At 47.2% G+C, this 23059-nt stretch overlaps 1 protein-coding gene across 7 annotated transcripts in view; it reads right to left on the bottom strand.

The window, feature by feature from the left end:
* The window catches only part of PASD1 (PAS domain containing repressor 1), a 54805-nt gene that overhangs the window by 5055 nt on the left and 26691 nt on the right, over nt 1-23059 (bottom strand). For 5 of the 7 annotated variants that reach the window (XM_059859157.1, XM_059859160.1, XM_059859161.1 and 2 more), the window contains 16 exons: nt 22921-23012; nt 21031-21120; nt 19845-19965; nt 18237-18350; nt 17466-17584; nt 16005-16087; nt 12359-12465; nt 9582-9729; nt 7368-7449; nt 5851-5974; nt 4965-5074; nt 3313-3471; nt 2612-2815; nt 1597-1802; nt 945-1037; nt 272-479 (listed from right to left, as the gene is read on the bottom strand). In XM_059859157.1, coding sequence (XP_059715140.1) covers nt 272-479; nt 945-1037; nt 1597-1802; nt 2612-2815; nt 3313-3471; nt 4965-5074; nt 5851-5974; nt 7368-7449; nt 9582-9729; nt 12359-12465; nt 16005-16087; nt 17466-17584; nt 18237-18350; nt 19845-19965; nt 21031-21120; nt 22921-23012 — 2060 coding nt within the window. The remainder of the gene's footprint in view (nt 1-271; nt 480-944; nt 1038-1596; nt 1803-2611; nt 2816-3312; nt 3472-4964; nt 5075-5850; nt 5975-7367; nt 7450-9581; nt 9730-12358; nt 12466-16004; nt 16088-17465; nt 17585-18236; nt 18351-19844; nt 19966-21030; nt 21121-22920; nt 23013-23059) is intronic. The other 2 variants (XM_059859158.1, XM_059859163.1) reach the window with 2 other exon arrangements.

Raw genomic sequence — 23059 nt, 5'->3', positions numbered from 1 at the left:
CTCTGGATGAAAAGCTGTGTTTGAAAAACTGGGTATTTCTTCTGTGCGCTGTGTGATAACGGAGTTTGTTGGAAAATATGGCCTTGAGCAGGTGCAGAGTCAGCCTGGAAAGGCTGAGCACCAGGCTATGTGGAGATACAATGGGAACAGAGGATGTGCAAAGGCCCTGCCCAGGTTTGATCAGCCAGATAAGCCCTAATTCTTCCAAAAACCCCAAGCCATCCCTAAGCCGTCCCTGTGCCTCCTCAGAAAGCTGCTCCTGCTCCAATACCTGAAGGTAGAGGCGGTGCTGCTGAACCTGCTGCTGTGGCCACTGGTGCAGATGAAGTGGTGTGCTGGCCTGGTGGGAAGGGAAGCTGGTGTGTGGGATGACGAGGGATGGGGAGAAGATGGGCGGCGGGGCTGGAGGCCGGGCGGGGCTGCAGGTGGCTGGCTGTGCCTGTGCTGGGGGAGCCAGGCTCTGCTGCTCTGCAACAAACCTGCCACAAGGAGGAAAGCCAGGCATGAGAACCCACACCCAGACCACCCTCAGAACGGGCACTGGGGAGCTCAGCTGCTGCAGGAACCAGCCTGGAGCAGGGCTGTCAAACCGTGCAGACCTTGCTGACAGGAGGTCCCTGATTCCCCTCTGCCCACAAAGCACAGACTGGAACTAAATTAAGGTTTTTAAGGTTGTACATTTTCTCCATGTCTTGGTCAAGCATTTTATGCTTTGCAAAAGCCAGGAAATGGTTAATTTTTTGAATTCACTTCATTTATCGTAAAGGTCTCTGTAATTAAAAAATATTCTCATTTTTTCCCCTAGCTGGTTAAACTTTTGTTTCACTTCAGACTGGGACTGTTTGTGTTTGCATGACCAGCTACAAGTTTTTTCATGTCTTTTTCAGTGCCATAAAGTATCCTGCTAAGACACTGCAGGAAAATAAGGGCCAGCAGAGACTCACTTTCCTTGCTGCCTGCTGGCACTGCTCTGCATGGGCTGGACACTGCTGTTGGCTGTGGGCATCATGGCTTGGATGGACTGATCCAACAGCATCCTGTGGTGGAAGGAAAACAGAGGATGGTCAGGGAAGGGGAGGTCCAGGGTCCAAGGTCCTGTCAGTCTCTAGAAACAACTCTTTGAAAGTCCTCCATGAAAGCAGGCAAACCACTATCTAGAAAACAACCTAATGAAACAGGATGCTTCTTATCACCTCACATCTCTCCTGTGAATACATGCTGAGAAAATTAGGATTGTTGAGACTGGAGAAGAGAAGGATCCAGGGACATCTAATAGCACCTTCCAGTACCAAAAGGGGCTAAGAGAGCAGGAGAGGGACTTTTGGCAAGGGCATGGGAGACTGACCTTAAAGTGACAGAGGGTAGGGTTAGATTAATTTATGGAAATATGGTGAGAAGAGGATTAAGGCCCCTGATGACACAGCAGGATGTGCACAGCATGCACACTGGGCTCACCCCTGCAGAGGGAACATCCTCAGGCTGGCTGTGGCATCCCAGGCCCACTGCCCTGAGCCCAGCCACGCCTGCCCTCCTTGCTGCCCAAGAACTGCTGCTTCTGTCACTGCCCCCAGGATGGTCCCAGCAGGGCTCTGGTACCTGAGGCTCCTGTCCTGGCTGTAGTCAGCTGGTGGTTGCCTCTCACTGCTGTCAGTGGGCACCTGTGCAGCCACGGCGATGGGGTGTGCTTGGGAGAACACCATGGGGCTGTTGTAGAAGGGCACTGGAATGCTCCCCTGCCCTGGCACACACGTTTGCTGGCCTTGGCTTCCTCTCACTGGGTGCTGCTGCTTCTGCTGCTGTACCTGGAATGAAGACACAGGTACCCACCTAAGTTTTGAAGCTCCCTAATGGAAGGATGAAATAACCACTTACAGCAGGCAGATGGGAAAAGGAGAAGGGACAATAGGATATGTCCCTGAACACTGCAGTAGGAACAGTATACCTATTCATGATCACCAACCCATTAGCACTTATTGTCCCTGCAGGGCAGGTGTTGGCATTCCCAGACAGCCTTTTAAGAAATTAGAGTGCAAGGGTAAGGGCAGAAAAGGCTTGAGGAGGAAGAGAACAGCTTAAGAGGGGAAGTGCAAATCTGAAGTCTCCAAGGAAAGCATCTCATCGGTCCTTTAAAGCAGGAGTGTTGGCTTTTTTGTTTTTGAACAGCTCAAGTCTTTCCCATCTTAATAGTGGATTTAGGTCTAGTGGTGACAAAATTGTTTTTTCAAAGCTGCCTTCCAAGACTCCTCAGGCAGAGCAAAAGCAATCTTTTAAAATGATACCTACTCCTGTGTTATGCTACCACAATCTCACTGGCTATGAATAATGGGCATGGTGTTGATGAGAGCCCAGACCTCCCACTCACATCCTCCCCAGGCACCAGGAGAGCTCCAGCAGTCTCTGGGGTTTAAGTGCTTTTTGGCTACCTGGTTTTTATTTTTACAGTTGAGTGACATTTGTGTCAGGAGACACTTGTTCACAACTGACCCCTGACACAAACACCTCAATGCCAGCTGTTCAGTAAAACCAGCCCAGAGGGGATGCAGGGGACCATGGCAGACAAGTATGCAGAGCTGGAGAAGCGGGTGACGAAGACAATGAAGCAGCCAGTGACCTGGGGGGCTGTGCCACAGGGGTCCCTGAGGAATGGGTGCGGTGACAGCAGCTGGGTGCTGCAGTGGTGCTTTGTCCCCGGCAGGGCTGGCTGCTGTGACTTCTTGGCTGTGCTGTGCCTGGGCGTGCCCTGCGGCGGCGGCCTCCGGGGGCTGGGCTGCTGCACGGCGTTGAAGATGACGGGGATCGGCTGCTGCATCAGCATCTTTAGGTGAGAGAGGCACAGGAGGTGTTGGTGGTGCTGCCTGGCAGAAATAACACTGCAGCAGCAGCAGTATCTCTAAATCCAGGGCAGAATGAACCATGAGTAACAGAAAATCAAATGTTAGCTTGTGTCAAATATTTATTCAGAGCCAGGAACGTTCCAGCTCCATTGTGCCTGCTGTGTTTTGCAGGAGTGGCAGTGGGATACAGCAGCACTAACCAGACATGGAATCACCAAGCTTTTTTGTGCATGGGAGACTTTGGATTAATTTGGGACTGCTTTTTTTAAAGCACAAAAATTACTGATTCAATACTCAGCCAGATATTGACATCACTCATCTCTTGGGAAACACGACTCCCACTGCTGAAACCAAGTTACCAATTTGTCAAGAGTTCATTCCCAAAAGCTTTTGCCACAGACAATTTTGTTACTGCTCTGTGTGCTCAAAGGAAAAGCAAATAGCTGGTGAGGCTGGGAGCACCAGGGGCAGCAGGTACCTGCAGGTTGGAGTCCTGCACGAGCTGGAGCTGCTCCTTGATGACATGGAGCTCCTCTTGCTGTGTTTTGATGTCAGCTTGCAGGATGCGAGTCCTCTCCTCCAGCTGCTCTTTCAGCTGGTGCATCATCCCCAGCTGGGTGGGGAAATGGTACACTGGCTGCAGAGAACAGAGAAAAGGGACCACACAGTAGGACCAGTCCTGCTACTCACATCTACAGCAATGCTGATTTTAGAAAAAATGACTGCTTTTCAGCTTATGCCATAAAAAAAATGATGCTGACAAAAAATGGCAATTGCATATTTAACCAAAGTGCCAGTGTAGTTTCAGAGCAGCAGCACATCTGGCTTACATGCAGTGCCTCCCTCCAGGTGTTGGTCTCTGTAGTTTCTGCATAGATGAAGTGTCTATACATGGGAATCTGCTGTCCCCTCAGGATGACACCCTGCTGGTTTGGGCCCACCTGTGTTTTGGGGCAGACACTGCATCCAAACCCTTGCCACACATCCTGGCTGGGCTTTCAGTTGTGCTGCTCATGATATTTGGCAGATGCCAGGCCCAAGATGGGCTGCAATCCACCTGGGGATCCATCTTTCACACCTGCAGTGGCCATTTTCAATTTCTGTTTTATAGTCTGAACAATTAGCTCACTGATATCAAAGCCCTGTAAGGACAGACCTTGCCATTATGGTTTATGACTCATTTTTCTTGGGGTTTTTGTTTTCTTTTCTTTTCCGGACCTAACTCAAGCCTTCCATGACATCCTCTTCCTCTACTAAAACTCTTCAGCATTGTATCAGCCTGTAGGTAGCTGCTATAGATTTAGGGAGAAGCCTTCAGCAGCCCACAACACTTTTTACAAGTGTAAACCTTCTCCTACGCTATTTCTTTGGGTGCCCCACCTGCTCTCTCTGCTCGCTGAAATAAGTGGCTGCAATAAGGTTGTTGCAGGTAAATCTCAGCAACAGAAAGGGCACAGAAACCTTGTCCCCACTCTGGGATGAGCCAGCAAGGACGTGAGGGCAGTGAACCAAAGCCACCTAGGCTGCTCTGCTGACAGGACACAGCAGTGCACTTAACAAAAACAAACCACACACCATCACAGAGTGCTGGGAGGGCACTGCCAGCTGAGCCTCGGCGGGCTGAGAGAGGTGCTCACCACGAGCTTGAGGAGTGGCTATGGCCTAGAAATTAAAAATTTACCTTACTGTAGGTCCATAGCACCTCTAGTGCAGAGCTGGTGCTTTAACAGCTCATGCCAGGGAGGAACAAGCGCAGGGAATTGGACAGCTGAGACTGGAGATCTGAGGATAAGTCTGAAGGGAGAATTTAGGTTCCTGCATGCTCCTGATAATTTCAAGTCCTTGGTGTCAGCACCCATTTTGGATAAAGGCCACCTCACGTGTACAAACCCCAAGAGAAGAGGGTTGGTGGTGAAAAGGCATTTAGCCTGGAGGAGCAAACTGAATCCTGAAAGAAGGCAGCAGAGGATCCTCTAGTGTGTCTCCACAGGCTCTGCCTGCCAGTGGCACTCCCCAGGAAGCCCCAGCACACTCGGAGTGTGGGATCCAGCACCTCTGAGGGTGAGATCAGTGCTTGCTGTGCTCCTTTCCCTGCCGCCTCAGAAGAGCTCCTGCTCCGGGAGCACTGACCTGGGCGCTGCCGGGCGCTGCCAGCCGCAGGGCCGCCTTGTCCCCCGGAGCGCCCGGCCCCGCCGGCCGGGTGGGGGTGCTGGTGTCCGTGCGCCGCATGGACGACGTGGCTGCGAAAGAGACACTCACTGAGATACAGCAGAGCCCTGCCTGGGTACCCTGGCTGAGCCTGAAATCCACCTATGCGGATGGGCAGTGACCCAAACAGTGCTGAAGTGGGTCCTCAACCTGCCCCTCTACGGGCAGTTTGGCCCTCTGCCCCTCTATGGTCCCTCTGGCTCCCCACCTCACTTGCTGGGCTCCCTCCTGATGCTAACCCCCTATTCACCCCGCCCTCCAGGGGTGTACCCCAGATGAGATCGTTCTCCCCACGGCAAGAAAAGTGCCCTGAGTTTCCTACCCATGGCCCCACACAGAGCACTGCAGTCAGCTTGCAGCCTCCCCCAGGGTGAGGAGGGCACTGATGGGAGCTGGGATGAAGCTGCCAGCAAGGCAGGCATCCTTCTGTGCTCCTTCTGCAGGGATTTCACATGAGAGACCCCATAATAAAATGATATTATCCCAACATAAAACTTTTGTCAGTGAGCTTGGCTCAATCAAGCTAGCGAGTCACCTCTTGTCCCCAGAAGCACAGCAAACAGCCATGGCCCTGGGCTGGTGACAAGCCCGGGGAAATCGGCTCTCACACAGGGGGTGGGTTAGAGGGAGGAGGCAGCAGGTGGCCGTGGCTCTGTCGCTGCTCTGTGACTCGTCACGACACGCTGCGTCGGCCCCGGCGCTGAGCATTCCCCTCCCACCCCGACTCGGTCACTCCCAGCCGAACCCCAGGATCTGGGAGGCTGCTCCGCTCTCCAGCCCACCCAAGCTGGGCTGTCCCGGCACCTACAGGTGGAGTCGGACAGGGTGGTGTGCGAGGAGCGCCGGGAGCTGTGCGAGGACAGCGACACTCCCTCCCGGCTGGCGTCCTGGCTGCTGCCGCACTGCCCCACGTCCAGGTAGCTGCTGTGGCTCTGCGGGGAGCGAAGCACGAGTGGTGAGACCGTCAGCAGGAGGGAATGGCCCTGGAAGGGACCTCTGCCTCCTCGAGCCCTTGTCTGCAGACAAAGCCAGCAAACCCTGCTCGCCCTGCCCCGCTGCGCTCGCCCCAAAGCCCGCGGGCACACGGAGCCTCGCTCATGCCCGGGCACCCTCCCGATGGCAGCGAGCACCACTGGAGGATTGCTCCTCCCGGGGACTGCTGCCCATGGCCCGCACTCTGCCGTGCCAGCCTCCTTCTCCCCTGCCCACAGAGCTGTGGGCAACAGGACATTGCTTTTGTCAGCCTCTTTCTGCCCGATCTCTTCAGGGATGTGACAGCTGCTTGGCTGTGGTGCACTGGGGGTGGTGGCAGGGGGAATGAGTGAAGGTGGCAGGAGGTGCTACCTGGAGAATAGTTTTATCCATCGAAGAGATGGAGAGAGATGACTGGGAAGGGGTAGGGACCAGCTACAGCCCCAAGAGGACCCACAGCAAATGTCACCTGAGGGGGACAGGTACTGGGCAGTGCTGAGAGCTGCAATCCCACGCATTGTTCCTTGGGGAGCAGTGGCTCCAGCAGCCTGTTCTGGGAAGGACCTGGGCAGCAGAGGGGGACAGCCTGAGCTCCCATAAAATAATGTCTGAAAGGCTATGAGGCTGATGCAATGAACAACTACACAACAGCCCACTTGAAATTACTTTGATTGCTGGTCTAATTTGTAAACTACCAAGAGGAGAAACTTAAAAGTAGCTAAAATGACCCTGACTCAAGCCATGAAAATTATTGCTCATGGAAATTACAGGTCACAATCCTACACTTGATGTGATCCAGCAACTGAGCTGAAATCTAGGTAAGTGTTTTCCCTTGTTTTCTCATCTTCATCTGAGTATCAGTGATGAGCTGGCACAAGCAAAACAGGTACCCTGTGGTACTGCCCTACCCTTGGATCCTCTGTGCCTTACAAAGGGGGACAGGTACAGCAATCTGGCCTCCAGCTCCAGCTCTGCTTCTCTGTTTCTGAGCTGAGGTTTGTGTCCTGGTCTCAGAAAGATTACAGGGACCAGAACAGAGCAATGCAACTGCTGAATTCACAGCTATTGTGGAATCAGAGAATACTTGCTGTTACAGACCATCTAGTTCCAATCCCTCTGCCATGCCACTAGATCAGGCAGTTCAAAGCTCATCCAGCCTGTCCTAAACCAACATGGACAATTTGGAGCCACTGGAAAGCTTCTTAGGGCCTGCCTGAATCATGACCCAGTTCAAGGCTTGGAATGAGATGGGAGTAAAGAAAATGGAGAAGAACAGATATTTCCCTCAGACTGGTAAGCTATGACTCAGTTTGGTTTAAACATCTCCTCATTAAGCTGTGAAGAACAAGGTACCTTTAGAGAAGAGGATGCCAGTTCAATTGATGACTCTTCGAGGCCAAGATCTCGTCTTCTCTCAGCCCGAACTTCTGCATAACTAAAAAAACCCAAAAATAAAAAACCAAAAAAACCAAAAAACAAACCCTAAATGAACCCCCCAAAAACCAACAAAAATTATTTTACAGCTTCTGTGCAGGTATCCTACCACAAGTGTACATTCATTTTCTAACCTGATGATGATGAACAAGCATCCTTTTTTTTGCATGGTAGTTCAGTGATCCCTGTGACAGTGCCTTGGGCAGGTCCCTCCGTCTGAGGGTGCACAGAACTGTGCATGCATCAGAGTTAACATCCTGCACTCCAGTGGAAGCTCCAAATACAAACAGGCAGCTACACAAGTGCAATGTGAATTGCAGGAGCCCCTACAAGGTGCCTCTGGAACTGTAGATTTTCTTTCCTTACTTTTTTCCCTCTGAAATAATGAAATTATTACATAACAAGTGCCCCATGATTCACCTGGGATAAATTGGAGAGGATGTTTCAAAGACTCTCTGAGTGCTCATGCATCGTGGGCACTGAGAGGTGCCAGACTTTAGAGTGATGAAATATTAATGAGCTGCAACCTTTGTGGGAGGCAAGAGAAGCTGCTGAACCGACCTCACTTATATCATTGTGGTAATGAGTTTTCCTGAAAGAACATTTTAACTTGTGTGCTTCAGTAACATATTTTAAGCCTTAACTATCTGAGACAGAATTGAACTTCAAAATCTATTTAGGACTACATCATTAGGTTTAAGAAGCACTGGAAGCAGAAAGAAGAAACAAGTTCATGCACAATAAATTCAGCCCTTAAAGTGAAGCTGAATTTCCTGAAGGATGACAGAAGTAAGACAACTGAGAAGTAATCTCTCTGTGTAACATTTGCTGATGTTAGCACTTCATACGTAGTCTATACCACAGACCACAGAATCAGGATCAATAGAATTTGGGTTGAAAGGGACCTTAAAAATTATCTGGTTCCAGGCCCTCTACTGTGGGCAGAACACCTTCCACTAGACCAGGCTGTTCAGGGCCCCAGCCAACCTGGCCTTTAAAACTTCCAGGGACGGGGCAGCCACAGCTTCTCTGGGCTTCCAGTGCCTCACCATTCTCACAGGGAAGGATTTCTACCCAAGATCTAATCTAAACCTATCTCTGACAGTTTAAAGCCACTCCACCTTGTTCTACAACTCCATAGCTCTTTCTCCAGCTGTCTTGGAGCTCCCTTAGGCACTGGGAGAGGCTCTAAGGTCTCTCTGGAGCCTTTTCTTCTCCAGGCTGAACAACCCCAGCTCTCCCTGTTTTCACAGGAGAGGTGCTCCAGCCCTCTGAGCATCCTCATGGCCCTCCTCTGGCTCACTCCAACAGACCCATATATTTCATATTTACTAGTGTTTGCTCTTTCAGATGTTTGACAGGAAAAGAGGGGGACCAGAAAAAAAATGATTCTTGACACTACAAAAATACACTGAGCAATAAGTTTACTCAAGTTAATAGAGCAAACCAGTGTGTCACTATTTTTTCAAGCCCTTCAGAAAATACATTCTTACTCTTCACATAGTTTTTTTTTTGAGATGGCTGTGGTAATCCAGCAGATTCCCCTCCAGAAGGTGCATTCACAGAGCATCCTACACATGCACTGCCTTCCAGCACGGGCTGCAGCTCAGCACAAGCAGCTTCCCACTAGGGGGGGATCCAGGCCTGGATTTGGGTGAGGAATAAGGCCAGCAAGCCAGCAGCTAACTTCAAGTCATAAATATTTAAAGCTCTGATCAAAAGGTTTTGTAGGAGTTATATGATTATATTATCTCATTCATGCCCAGAAAGATATGTCTGATTCCCAACAGCTTTAATTCTTTCTATGGCCATACCATCACTAGAGACAAAAGGGGAATGTAACACACTGACAGATTTGGCCAGAGCTGGCTTCCAGGCTTTTGGCTCAGTTGCAAAAAAAAAAAAAAAAAAAAAAAAAAAAAAAAAAAAAAAAAAAACAAAAAAAAAAAAACAAAAAAAACACCATATTCCCTGTCAGATTAGTTTCATGGAAATGGAATTACATATCATTTTATGTGTCAGAAGGCACAGCAAGGCACACTAAGCATGTTGGTTAACATGAAGCAGAACCAGAAAAAGCAGTGGCTGAACACTGAGACATAACACTGTGAAGAGTTTGGTGCTTGCTCCTACCTAACTACCAGATGAGTGCAAACAATGAACTCGGGCTTGGAGTTCCACTGGTGGTAGGTGATGTAGTAGTGAGTCTGCAGCCATATCCACTGCTGCCCTTTGGTCAGGAACCGATAGTAACAGGATTTGCCTTTTCCAAACTGCATCACTGTTTAACAGAAAAAGAAAACAATTTATAGCAAAAGGGGATTTTATGGTGCAAAGGTGATCTAATCACCATTCAGCCTCACATCCCTCTCCCAGACTGGGGCAGTGCTAAAATGGTTCTTGAGCTTTATCAGCAAGACAGATGATACATAACCATGTGCTCAGCTCTTGTTTGGTGTCATTCCTGCTGACTTTCAGGAGTGCCCCTTGCTATTTTGAGATTTCTCTTATAACTGGTATAACTATATAGCTAGCTACATTCTTGTAACTTATGGGTTCCCTGAAATAAGCATAAGAAACAGTAATTAAACAAATTATTTGCCTTTCATAAGGACATGAAAATGCATTTCAAAGACTGAAGATGTGAACTAAGAATCCTAATAATGGCACAAAACAACAAGATAGTGGAGTTCTAATTGAGAATTTTCTTCTAAGACCTGGCCTACTCCAACCTGGTATGTATTATCAGGCAATGTCCAGAAGAATCTCAGGTGCTGTAATACAACTGGAAAATAGTGAGAGGAACTACATTAAATAGCCACACTAATTGTTCCAGACTGCTGGGAGTACAAAATGAAACATGCTCACTTAAAGTACCCACAATCAATGCAAAGTAAAATACAAACATGGTTTAAACAAACCCATTTTACTTGACAGTAGGCAAGATATCTGCCCAAAGTGTCAACATGACAAACAGGAACCTAGCAAGCCACACTAACCCAAGTGGTTTTTTACTCACCTGAACACCTCTATTTTGTTAAAATATCAGGACTGACTTCTTTAACAAGCCCATTAACAGTGATGGGCTTTAGATGAAGCACTTAGCAGAGATTTTCTGGCTAACATGACATGCTGGGGATCCCTCAGTTCCTACTCCTGGCAGACATGTCCTGAAGCAACTTCTCTAAGTCACTTTGCCAGCACTTTACTTTGTTTCCCTGTGCAATAAAATGAAAAGATCCTTTCCTACAGGTGTGTCATGAAAATATTCTTCTAATAGGTAAGAGTAATGCCTGGATGATAGAGATGTAGAATTTAAATCATCAAATTGATTCTCTGCTGAATGCTCTGACCCCTCTCAGTACAGTTTGTGTCTATACCAAACTGCACATGCATTACCAAAAGGCTCTCACTTGTATCTGACTTGTCTTTTAAGCAAACAGCACTAAGAAGTGCTGTATTTGAGAGCAGTTAAAATACTCCATCAATACTGACTTTTGCTGCATTTGACACAACTTTATGTCCCCCTGTCCCAGCTTCCTCTGTGTGCTCAGCCAGGCAACCCAGTTCCCTGGCAGTGCTGCACCAGTGCTATGCCTGGATGGGGCAGTGGAGCAGGGAAACCTGACATGCAGAGAAGCATTTTTCCCCATTCTTTTCTAGGTCCCTCAGCTCCTCACAAATGTAAGTGGTAGAGGGTTTGTGGCAGAGATGAGGGTGGTTTGCAGCTTTTCTCCAGTGGGCTGTGGGGCTTCTTGGGGGAGTTTCTTGGTCCCAGCCTCGTGCTGCTCTGCATCTCAGAGCAATTACAGCATCCCGCTTGCTCCACTCTCTGGGGTGTCCTTGTTTCCTTTGAACAAAACACTCTCAAGTGGAGACAGCAGAGACAGACAGTCTCCCCCACAAAAAACCTGTGAGTAATATTTCTTAGCAGAATACCTGATTACCTAGATGCATTTTACAAAGTATGTAGTTATTTTTCATTGCAGTGCTTGGCAATGCAAAACCACCACAGGACACACATAACTCTGGCTCAGTATCTCAGTCTGAAATGCACGCAATGAAACTGAAAAATCTGGGTCCTGGGGATAAAGCATCCCACATCTGGTAGGAACTGCACACTGACTAAGAGCAGACCTCACCTGCAGACACCTTCTGCCCTTCTCACGTTAGCTCCAGCCCTCAGCAGGACATGGTTCTGCAGCACTGGGCTGCACTGCCGTGGAAACCAGGTGAGTTCTCCTTCTGCCCTGCCTCTGACAGGCCACACTATTTCTCCTTGCATGAAAATAAACTTCATGGACCTTCTTTGGTGTTCACACATTAGCCTGAACTTGACTCTTCTGCTTTGTTGTTTTCCTTTCAGGTTGACCAAACATGAGCCATCTTCACCCACAGGAAAACTGTGTTCAGTACTTCTGTATGTAAAATAACTCTGAATCTCCAGAAGCATTTTACTAATGAGTAAGGGAGGTTCACAGCACCTAATTGCACAGGGAGGTGATCCAAATGATGCTCTCAAAAGGTGTTTTGGTGAGTTGAGCCTCCTGGTTAACTCCAGAGTCCAGGGGAATGGCAAGCCCCCATGAACTGTGACAACTCCACAAAACTCATAGGGCAGAGGGGGGATAGTTCTGACTCCCAATATTCTAATCTCACTTCACTCTGAGACAGCCTGTGCTCAAACAAGGTATCTGTCAATTTAGGAAACCTGCACTAGCAGCTCCTGATCTGAGGGAATTCTGCAGATTCCAACCTGCCAGGTAAGTCAGCTGTCAGCTGTGACAGTCTGTCATGGAGAGTTCCCACATGTTCCTGAAGAAGAAGCCTTCTGTAAGGACAGTAAAAGGTTTTGCACAAGTGACAAAGGAGATCAGAGACAGACACATTGCAGAGGCAGGGCAACTTACAGTGTTCATGGCACCTAGCAAGAAGCTCCAGGTCATCTGCGTGGTAGTAATCATAGCCTGACGTTCCCAGAACCTCAAAGGGTAAATATCCTATAATAGGTGGAGCCCTAGAAAGGAAGCAAAGGGCAGGGAGTGAGCACAAAGCTTGACTCTTGGACATCCTGGCAGATAAGCTGTGATACAGCAACAAACACCATGGTTCACTTGGCAGGGAAAGCTGGAGTGGGTTTTCATACAGGCAGTGATGCATTTTCATATACAAACCAAAAAACTGACAGCGAGGGAGAGGTACAAATTGAGAAAATGAAAAGGTGTGTGTTTACTGTTTCACAGCCTATTCATTATGTGGGTGTAGAGAAAGGCATGTACATATGTGAGTGACTCAATTCATTAAGGATGCTTGTGAGACACAGCTTGAGAAATGCTATGGCTGATCCTGCACATAACAACTTGGAGCCAGAGTAAAATTATCCAGTAGGTTGGATGTAAGTGTCATCTGGGTAGTAACTGGAGAAGAGAGAATAAGTGGGAAGCTGCAGTGTGTGTCAGGACCAGCTTGGGAAAAAGTAATTGCTCCCCTGGAAAAGCTTGGGAAACTACAGCCAACAAAACTTTCTGTGCTGGTAGTGCAGATAGCAATAGGCATGGGCTGATTTAGGGCTGTTTGTGCTTTGCTTGGTAGAGAAGGAACTGATGAAGTATTTAGATAGGCACATTGCAATGACTTACTATTCTGCTATCAATTCTAGATTTTTCTAGGCAAAACATGAGATTTTTTTAAAGCAAGTATCCTAACACAGCCTTCACCAGAGCCTGATAGCTTATGATTATGAAACAACACTGAAATGTGGGGAGAAAACCACTGGTTTTGTCTCTGCTCACTGTATCAGCACATCACTCTCCATCTCCCAGAGCTCAGGTCCAACCCTGCCTGCACCAACTCAAGCACTCAGTGAGGCAGGACCTGTGCTAACGTGGCTGCAGGATGTGCTGACAGTGTTCACTGCCAAGTTCAGTGTGTTTCTCAGGAATAGGGCAAAATGGTAAATAACTCAAAATGGGGCAGGCTGAAGGTGATGGTGCCTATCAAACCTGCCTCTCCTGCTGCCCCTCTCCTGGTCATCTGAGTGATCTTAAGGAAGAAGGCCACAAAGTGGCCAAGACTATGAGGAAAAAGCTATTTCAGTGTTTGACACGTGTTTGGATGGATCAGTCCTGAGTTTCGTGGTTATTACTGTGTGAAATGCTCTCTTGGCTGAGCCACCCAGCTCCACATTTTTCCCCTTGAGAGACAGAGTGGGCATAGGTTATTCAGCCACAGAGAGCCCAGGCAGGTCTATAACCTCCCTCCTCCCCACAGCTGTGGGCAGCCTGGCACCAAGAAATGGCAGCAGTCCCAGGAGGAGCAAGGTGTGAGCAGGAGCTCCTGAGTCCCAGCACGAGGGGTTAGCTGGGAGAGCCAGGGCTCCCCTTGACAGCAAACCCCCTGGAACAGAATGTGCTGAGCACACATGTGGTCTCTGTCACCATACAGCTTTATTTATTTGAGTAACTTTTCATAGCACTCTGTTCCTTTTCCTCATGTGACCCAGATTTCTGGTAATGATGATAATATGTGTGTTTATTAAAGTGTCCTTGCTGTCTCTTTGGCAGAATGCATCACTTTTCTCCTACTTTTAATAACATGCTTATATTCAAGACAATAGTGTCTTTCAGATGCACATCAGATAAACATTTAAGCTGATCAGGAAAGTATTATGCTTCCCTGATATAAAAGAAAGAAACCACAAAATGCTCTTCATCTGTCATTTAGCAAGGAGATGCCTTGTGGAGCAATTTAAAAGTGTCTTGTTAGCTCAAGTTCCAGTCTGAGATCTGCAGCTTGCTGTGCAAATGGGAATGCACAGTCTTTAGAGAGTCTTTTGGGTGCAGTCTTTTAATAAATGAGGGGGAAATGAGAACAGTACCACAGTGCAGAAGAGAAACAAATCATTATTGAAGTTGACGGGTTTCTCTTCTTCTACACATATTTACACAGAGACCCAGAATACAGATTTTTCCTATCTTTCTCATGTTTATCCACATTTCTGGAATGTTTTTAGGAATGTTTTTATTGCATCTATCTTTACTCTGATTAGAATTGTGATCATGACAGCAGAGGTCCTGATTACAGCTTCTGCTGGGTACCCTCTGCCCTGCTGATGGCACACCTCAGTGTCAGGCAGCCTGTGGTGATGCAAATCAGCAAGAAACAGCAACATTCCCAGTGTCCTGCAGATTGTACTGGAGAGAGCTTGGAATCAGTGATTAAAGGAGACACCTCCCACGATCTCCTGCTCACTCTTGGGTCTGAGCTCACTGCTTGCATCTGGATCTGTCACAAACTCTGCCTCAGCATCTGCATCATCCTAATTTCCTCTCAGTAGCAATGGCCTCCTCTCTGGGGATATCAGTGGGACTGGAGTGTCTGCAAGCACCCAGCACAGAGATTCCTCTCTGAGTCATAACCCACACTCATCAAAAGACTCTTTGACAAGTTTCAAAGTAGCTCCTACTCAGCTTTTTCAGAGGAGCTGCTGGGACACAGCCCTGTGGGGAAGCAGCTCAGTTCATCAGTGACGTGAGGGGCTTAGGGCTCTTTTACAAATCTTAACATCAATCAGCTGATTCTAAAAATGTGCATTATCAGACAGGCCAATTAAAGTCTAACAAAGCTACTCCAGCAAGATCTCATCTGAATTAAAAATTATCTGACTGTCCCAAACCACACATAATCAACTATAGAGGTGTTACAGGGTCAGCTCCTCCATGCTCCAAGGTATGATGTGAGGCACACACCTTCTGTTCTATATAAATTAAAGTTGTTACTCATTTTTATTAGCTCTCTCTCTTTCTTGCTCTAAATGTGGAGATGGAATTTAGATTTTATCCCTCACTAATATTTTTTTTTCCTTACAGCCTTATTTACTGTTTTTAGTAATGACTACCTTTGCAGAGCTCACAAGGGAAGGAATAATGAAGAGGGAAGGATTTTGCAATGTGCTTATGCACATATGTCAAATACAGAGAAGTAAGAGAGTGAATAAAACCCTCCAGCTTCTTTTGAAGAAAATTAATCCTAAATTAAGCAGCTTAATAATCTGGTTCCAGTCTGTTTCATTCACCAAGATGAATTCTAGTCCACCATATTGCACTGTCAAAAACTAATCTACAATTAAATAATAAAATCCACTGGTTTTTATTTTGTTTTTAGAAATTCTATCACTTCTCAGCTGAAAATTCAAAAGTTTATTGACACAGCAAAATATTTAGAAGGATTCCTGGAAGCTGTAGTTGTAGAACAGAGGAGCTAAACCAATATGGGGAACATATTGGGATCCCCACTGCTCACTTTCAATGACTTATTATCTTGGTTAGGAGATAAACATTCTTCTAGACATTTTCCATGGTTTCTTACTTGCCTAAAATATGGAAAATAGTGAAGCATTTAAGGATGCCTAATAGCTAAGTTCAGGGTACTGCTACTCACCAAGTTGCATGTAATTAGAAATATTCCATTTGGGATCTCAGGCAATAGGTATACAAAGTTTTCTATTTTTAAACTACAGTTTATTTATTCTTCAGTGACTAAACCCAAATCTCTTACCTGTGGTCCAAGAATAAAAACTTCCATTCTAAACTATGCCTCGATGTAAATTCTTCACATGGCTCTTCAACATTGCAGAGCTCCTGCAAAAGAGTGGGTGCATTCAGACATTTAATTCTATGAAATGGCAAAAGGACCCTGCTATCAAAACCTAGCCTGCATCCTGTAGATGTAATAAACCATGGCAAAATACAGTGCTTTTAAAGCATTTGACTTATTTTCCTCTAAGGAATGTGTCAGACTTGTTTAATAGATGCATGAACTGATGAAAAATGGCTGAATAGTTTACCTTGAGCTGAATTTCAGAGCTAGGATAAATAGTCAAAGAGTCTCATCTTGCGCTCTCTAGGCAAAATTCCCCAGCTTTTTGCAAATACTGGTGTTTGAATAGGGATGGCAGCTCCAGGTCCAGCCTCTAACTGAGCTGGCTAATGCTCTCTTGAGCAAGCAGCACCTAGGGTTGTTATCCCTGCCATCAGTGCCATGGGACATTTACAGGGAAGCAGCAAGAGGCCATGACACACATTTTCAATGTTTCAAGACACAGATCCTTACACAAAGGAGTGGTGGATGCACATCTTTGAAGGCTGCAAATTCCCAAGTGGAGTACCTGGTCACCTTGGCCAGGAGTTTCCCTCTGAGACACCCCATCACAAACCCACCTCTTCTCAAAAGCAACTTCTTCTTCATCCCTTATCTTTCCAAAATACATACTTATGTCATGTCCCACTCCCAGCTGTTGCGTTGTGATTTCAGGGTTTACTCCAGAACCCCGGATCCCTCCCTGATAATTCCCTGCCAGGTGTGTCAGTCACCTCTCCCTCCCCCTCCCTTGCCCCCTGCCAAGCACTGTCAATCCAGGCATTCCAGAAGGGCTTTGAGTGATTGGCAGATTCAAAGGATGCCCTCTACCCCTGGGGGGGCATTGGGCCATCCAGGTGTCCTTCGTCCCTTGAGACCTCCCCTCCTGTACCTGGCTGGTGGCTCCCTACCCCTTCCCTGCCCTCTCCCGGGGTTAAAAGGAGCAGCACCCACGCGGTCTGGGAGTTCTGGTGGAGCTGGTGCTGGGTTCAGAGGCTGTGGGCCAGAACAAAGCTCTGGATCCAAACCCTCCAGCAGAACCAACTCCTTTTCTTCCCCATCCCCTTAAAGCTTCTCTGGCAGAGGGAAACCCGAGGAGCAGACCCTGTGATGGGGGGAAGCTCCATCCCACAGCCACCAGAGCTCCTGCACGCCTGGACTTGTCCCCACGTGCCCAGCTGCAGCACCCAGCCAGCCGAAGTGTCTGTGGGGTGAAACACCACAGTGCCGCTGTTTGTCCAGCACCAAGGGCCAGAGAAGCTCAGGCACGTCCTGCCTGCAATATTGGTAATATCCAATACCCAGGCACAGGCACGCCCCCCCTCTCCACCAGCCCCGTGCTGCTGCCCCGCTCCCGGCGGTGCCGCGGCTCGGGCTCACCTTGAGGAACTGCGGCGTGACCAGGCGAACGGTGGCTACCAGGCAGATCTGCTCCTCCGGGGCTGACCTGAAAGCCCGTGCAATAGCTGACTCAAAGCCATTACAGGAGGGTGTAGGCACTAGAAACAACCAGACAATTTATTTAAGAAGAAGAGGAAGGTTTCTTCTTGTGTTAAGACAGGTTCAGTGACTGGAGAAACCCAGCAACCAGCTCCTGCTGCCCACAGGGTGATGCCACCCTGATCCACGCTGGTGGTGTTTAAAGCATGACCCTGTAGGCTCCAAGGTACACAGCTGTACCCACCTACCCAGGGCAGCTTTGTAAGACAGCTTGGAGCAGCTCACAGTGTGCAGCTGCAGTCTCCTTGCCAGTCTTTCTCCAGGCCAACATTTGCAAGATTCAGGATTTTACACCCATCTCAAAGTACTTAATCTCTGTAAAGTGTCATTACACTGCCACAAGTGAAACAGAACACCAAATTTTACTGGCTATTTGAATAAGTAGGCTGCTTTACAATTGGCAGTGGGCCGAACAGAGGCATTTTCAGTCTGCTATCAGCTTTAGGCACAACATGCAGGACTGCACTCTTCTGATCAACAGACTCCCCACTACTTTTGTATGAAAAATATACCCAATGTATGCACAGCTCATTCCATCCCTGACAATTATGGGGCATTTTCAGCAGAAACAGAGCCTTTAAGATGCTGCAGATCAAGAAAATTTAAAGGAGAGAGTTGGAGAGACAAAGCTAGGCTGGAACAGTAACTTACCATGAGTAAAATATTTAAAATCCACTACAAATTTCACATATTCATACATCAGGGGTTCATTTGGATCTAAGCTGCCTCTTGCTAAATGGCAACAAAACTCTATTTGTTTTTCTGCTGAAATGAGAGAGAGAGAGAGGGAGACACAGACAATGTTATTAGAAGTCTGCACTTTAGCTCGCTCACATATTTAATTTATCTACCAAGTGGTATCTGAGCACACCCTGCTGGGAAGCTTCTGATGCCCAGAAGTAAATATATAACTACTAGGAGCAATTATCATCTGTTTCTGCTTAAGGAAATGTATTCTCACCCTTTTTTCCTGTCTTTGCAGTCACCCCAGTCAGCTGAGTGTGAAGCCCTGGCTGCACTGGTCAGCAGGATTTCCCCCTGACTTCATGGATGTAGGATTTCATGCAGGGCAGTTACATGGTATTGCAGTGCTCTGCTCTGGCACTGCTCAGTAGGACCAAAGGGCACTGAACTCACCCTAAGCCCTTCCATTAACAGTGCAGGGCACTGTGCCAAGCTCTAATCCAGTTTTCTGCCCCAAGTCTGAACTCTATGGATTAGACCACACGGCCTTCAGCCTGAGGGAAACCACCCCCAGGCAGAGCACCATCAGGCTGCTCAGAGCATCATCAGACTGCTCAGAGCATCATCAGGGTGCTCAGAGTGCTCAGAGCACCATCAGGCTGCTCAGAGCATCATCAGGGTGCTCAGAGTGCTCAGAGCACCATCAGGCTGCTCAGAGCACCATCAGGGTGCTCAGAGCACCATCAGGCTGCTCAGAGCATCATCAGGGTGCTCAGAGTGCCCAGAGCACCATCAGGCTGCTCAGAGCACCATCAGGGTGCTCAGAGCATCATCAGGGTGCTCAGAGCACCATCAAGGTGCTCAGAGTGCTCAGAGCACCATCAGGCTGCTCAGAGCACCATCAGGCTGCTCAGAGCACCATCAGGCTGCTCAGAGCATCATCAGGGTGCTCAGCTCCCACTGGTGCTCATGGGGCAGCAGGGAGGGGAGCCCAGTGCTGCTCAGTGGCCTTGCCAAACCCACTGGGAAAGGGGTGGGGGCTCAGCACAGGCTGAAACATTAATTAATGAAACACAGGTATGGGGAAGATGCTGCTGCCTGCTCTGGTCCTGGGGACACTTTCTGAGGGGAAGGGACATGGGACAGCAGCCAGCAGCACAGATCCAGATGGACTGTTCAGAGAGGAAGTTGCTTAAGTTACATTAGGGCTTCTCTTGTGTCCTGAGACATGCAAGCTACCTAAGGAATAATGGCTCTGCCAAAACTGTTTGGGATTTCTTCATTTTTTTTCCCTTGAGCCCTCACTCCCTTCTCAGGGTTAGTCTAGCATCCCATCTGGGGAAAAGGATCTACCATCCAAGGGGCAAAGCAGATGGTAAAACAAAGACTTGTCCTACTCAAAGAGCAAGTACTGGGAGCACATAGGAACATCAGAGATGTGATGCACTAAAACCCACAAAGGCAGCAAAACAGAAGTGGCAGGCAAGAGCCAGCTGGAGAGCTCTGTGCAGACTTCCTTGGGAGCTGTTTACCTCTGGCAAACTTCTCTGACCAACAGACAAGAGCAGAGCTTACCATTCAGAAAATCAGCTGCAACAGGATCTGTCATGAGCACATGTGGAGAAAGTAGCTTGTACACCTCGCTCTGCTCCCCCTCAGGCAGAAAGTTTAATATATTTTGGTCCACCAAATCTGACTGATACAAAAGAATGCTTTGTCATGTTCAGCAGTACAGCCTGACACAGCCACATGCCTTTTCACCCCTCAGCAGAGCACAGACACTGCTGGTCTGGTGCAGATGCCTAAGACAAGGAAGCCCAGTCAATCTAGGGCAGAATGTAACCCCTAGACTATTTTACCCCAGGATTACTATCTATTTGCAAAAGGTTGAATGAGTCCCAGAGGTTGCCCTTCAGTTCAGGCAGATACAGGCTGGAGAAGAAACCCTGGTACCACAGGAATATAACGTGATGAGAAGTGAAACGTTTTTCTTTGAAAGCATGACACAGAAGGAGGAGAGCTCCTCCCTACATCCTCCATTTGTTTTCTAGGCTGAACATCTGGCAAAATCAGTTTGACCTGCAAGTGATTCAGTGCTCATCAACCCACACATCCTGATTAAAGGGGTTCTACCAAAATGTCAGCACAGATTTTTTCTTTGCACACATGACATTCAGGTAACTGCGTGCTCCAATTTTGGCTCATATAGGACATCCTTGGTGCTTCATGCTTGGCACCAGATAAAGAGAAAAATGTTTTTGAGGGGCCAAGCTGAAATTTCTGCATCTGACAACTAAATAGTTTCTAGCAGTTCTCCCAGAAAACTCTGAGGCCACACATTTGTTACTAAAGACTCTGGGTTCAAAGTAGAAAAATCCAATGTCATTCAAAGAGCATAGATTCAATTCTGAAATAATATTTACATTATCTAAGAAGAGCTCCAGCACTCATTTCACAATCATAAGATTTTCCATTAACCTGGTGGGTCAAACACCTCCCAGACCTTTAGATGGATAGCCAAGTGATGAGCTATGAGTACAGTGATTTTCCATAGTTGGTTTTTTTTTTAAGCTAACTCATAGACCCTGGGAGAGAATCTGTTATTCACAGGAACTTGAGAAACTCCACAAGAGTTGGCTGGTTGACCTCCCACCCAGAGTCAGTTCCCTTTTTGGCTGGACAAAAGCAATCCCCAGCCCTGCACTGACTGATTTGTCTAAGGAGGGGATGAGCCTCAGGGTACTGCATGGTCAGAACTTACCGGTAAGTGTCCTAGCAGAGATGAAACACTGTCAGACACATAAATAATAATCCCATCAGTGGTAAGAGCAATGAGAAAGCCATCTAGTGCCTAATGATAATAGGCAGGGAAAAAAAAAAAGAAAAACAGAATTATGCAATGGAAAAAATTAAAATATTTTAGATTCTTTGATTCTTTAGTGATGCTTCTAACAGTTTAAACCTAGCAGAAATTAATCAAAGAAATGACAGCTCACTGTGGAAAAATAAAAATTACACATGCTGTCTAATTCAACATTCTTTTTATATTCTTATTTTCTCATTCTCATTATTATTAAATTGACTTGTATTTTTCACCCAGTGAGTATTTATTTAACACGAAGTGAGACAGTGATGCTTAGAATTTCAACACCCACACAATCCTGCTGACTTCAGTCACTTCATTATGTGTTCTGAATTACACAATAGTTAACAAACTCAGTGCGTAAGGAGATGTCAGATATCATCATGGCAAATCCAGCTCTGTGGATGGATAAGCAGAGACAGAAAAATTATACAATTATGTATTTTTAGTAGTTTATGGACAATATGAAAAGGATCTAAAGCCTTATTTATTTTGCTTAAAGCACTGATTTGTAAGGTTAGTGACAAAACAATCTTTAGGCTTGTTTTGTTTGCCCTTTCTCATTCACAGTGGTTTCTGTCCCAGAGTTAAACCTCTCTGTCCCTTTTAAGTCACTGCCTGTGCTCTTCTCCTTGGATGTTGTGTTCTCTCTATTCTTCACAATATCTCCTTGTACCATTTATGCAGTGTCTGTCCTTATTCTTCCCTAACATCAAGATCTGGGAGTTTTAATAGCTGGTCAGCACTGTGCACAAAGCCAGCTCTTCTAAAGACACTGTTAGGCTTCTCTGCAGCTTACCTACAGGGAGCTAAAGATGCAGCATTCCCCATGCCCCCCTCACTGCCACACTCTGCCTTTGCTCTAATTGAGTCCTCTCTGGAAGAAGCCCACTGATTTTAAGCAAACTGTTCAATGGCCTAGCAGAGTCCAGCAAGCCAGCAGTTATTACAGGGCTTGCTCTCCCCCACCACTTCCAGTCTAAGGGGGGAATTAGTTTTGATTCAGCTGGAACAAGCTAACTTGTTTGGCAAGAGAGATCCCCAGAAAGAATGAACAGACTTTTCCAGAGAGGTGAGTCATGACATCCTGATGAAAAGGAATAACTAAGACACAGCAGCACCTCCCAGCTCAGCCCAGCATCCACCCTTCTTTTGGTGGGGCAAAGAGCAGCAGCTGCCCACGCAGGGCAGGAGATGTCCCTGCCAGAGGAGAGTGCAGCACAGACCCAGGGGAGAAATGTAGGCTTGGGGGATGTTTCTAGATCAGCAGAGCATTTCAGAGGTGGGAGTACAAGAGCTGTTTTCCTGAATGCACTTCAAGGCAATTCAAGCAGAAGAGGCAGCACTCCCATGGAGAGGACAGCAGCACACAGGCAGCAGCTGCAGAGGCAGCACAGGCAGTGCTGCCTGCCTAATGGCATGTGGGAGGAACAGAGCAGCTCTGCTCTCTTCAGGTCCTTTCAAGTTTTTCCTAAAACTGCCAGCTCTAGTGGCTCTTCTGAGAAAAGGAAATTCTCTTTTTCCTCTCTCACCAGGCCAAATCTGGGCCTAATCAGCCTTGATTCCCAAACGAAAAGCCATTTCTCTTCAAGGAGAAGCAATCTTATTTTTAATTCTGTGTCTGCAAAGCATTTAGTACAACATTGGTCCTCTGTCAGGTTTGCATTGTATGTACCAGCAGAGTAGAAATCATTAACATTGGGACCTACAGGTGCAAAAGAACTGTATGTCCCTGAACTACTCCACTGAACTGATTATTTCTCACTAATCTATTTAATTTCTTCTTACCTCTAACATCAACTGGGTGAACTCCTCGTTGCTAAGAAATGAAGGCTTCCAGTCTTGTCTAATCTGACAGGCTTCTGTCTGTGCTGTGATTTCTTAAAGAGAAAATATCAAAAAAGCAACATGACTCATGCTACTTGGA

The sequence above is a fragment of the Haemorhous mexicanus genome, chromosome 14 (assembly GCF_027477595.1).
Source record: "Haemorhous mexicanus isolate bHaeMex1 chromosome 14, bHaeMex1.pri, whole genome shotgun sequence".
Classification (NCBI taxonomy): Eukaryota; Metazoa; Chordata; class Aves; order Passeriformes; family Fringillidae; genus Haemorhous; species Haemorhous mexicanus.
Note: the sequence above shows the minus strand (reverse complement) of the source record. Positions and strands in the feature narration are given on the sequence as shown.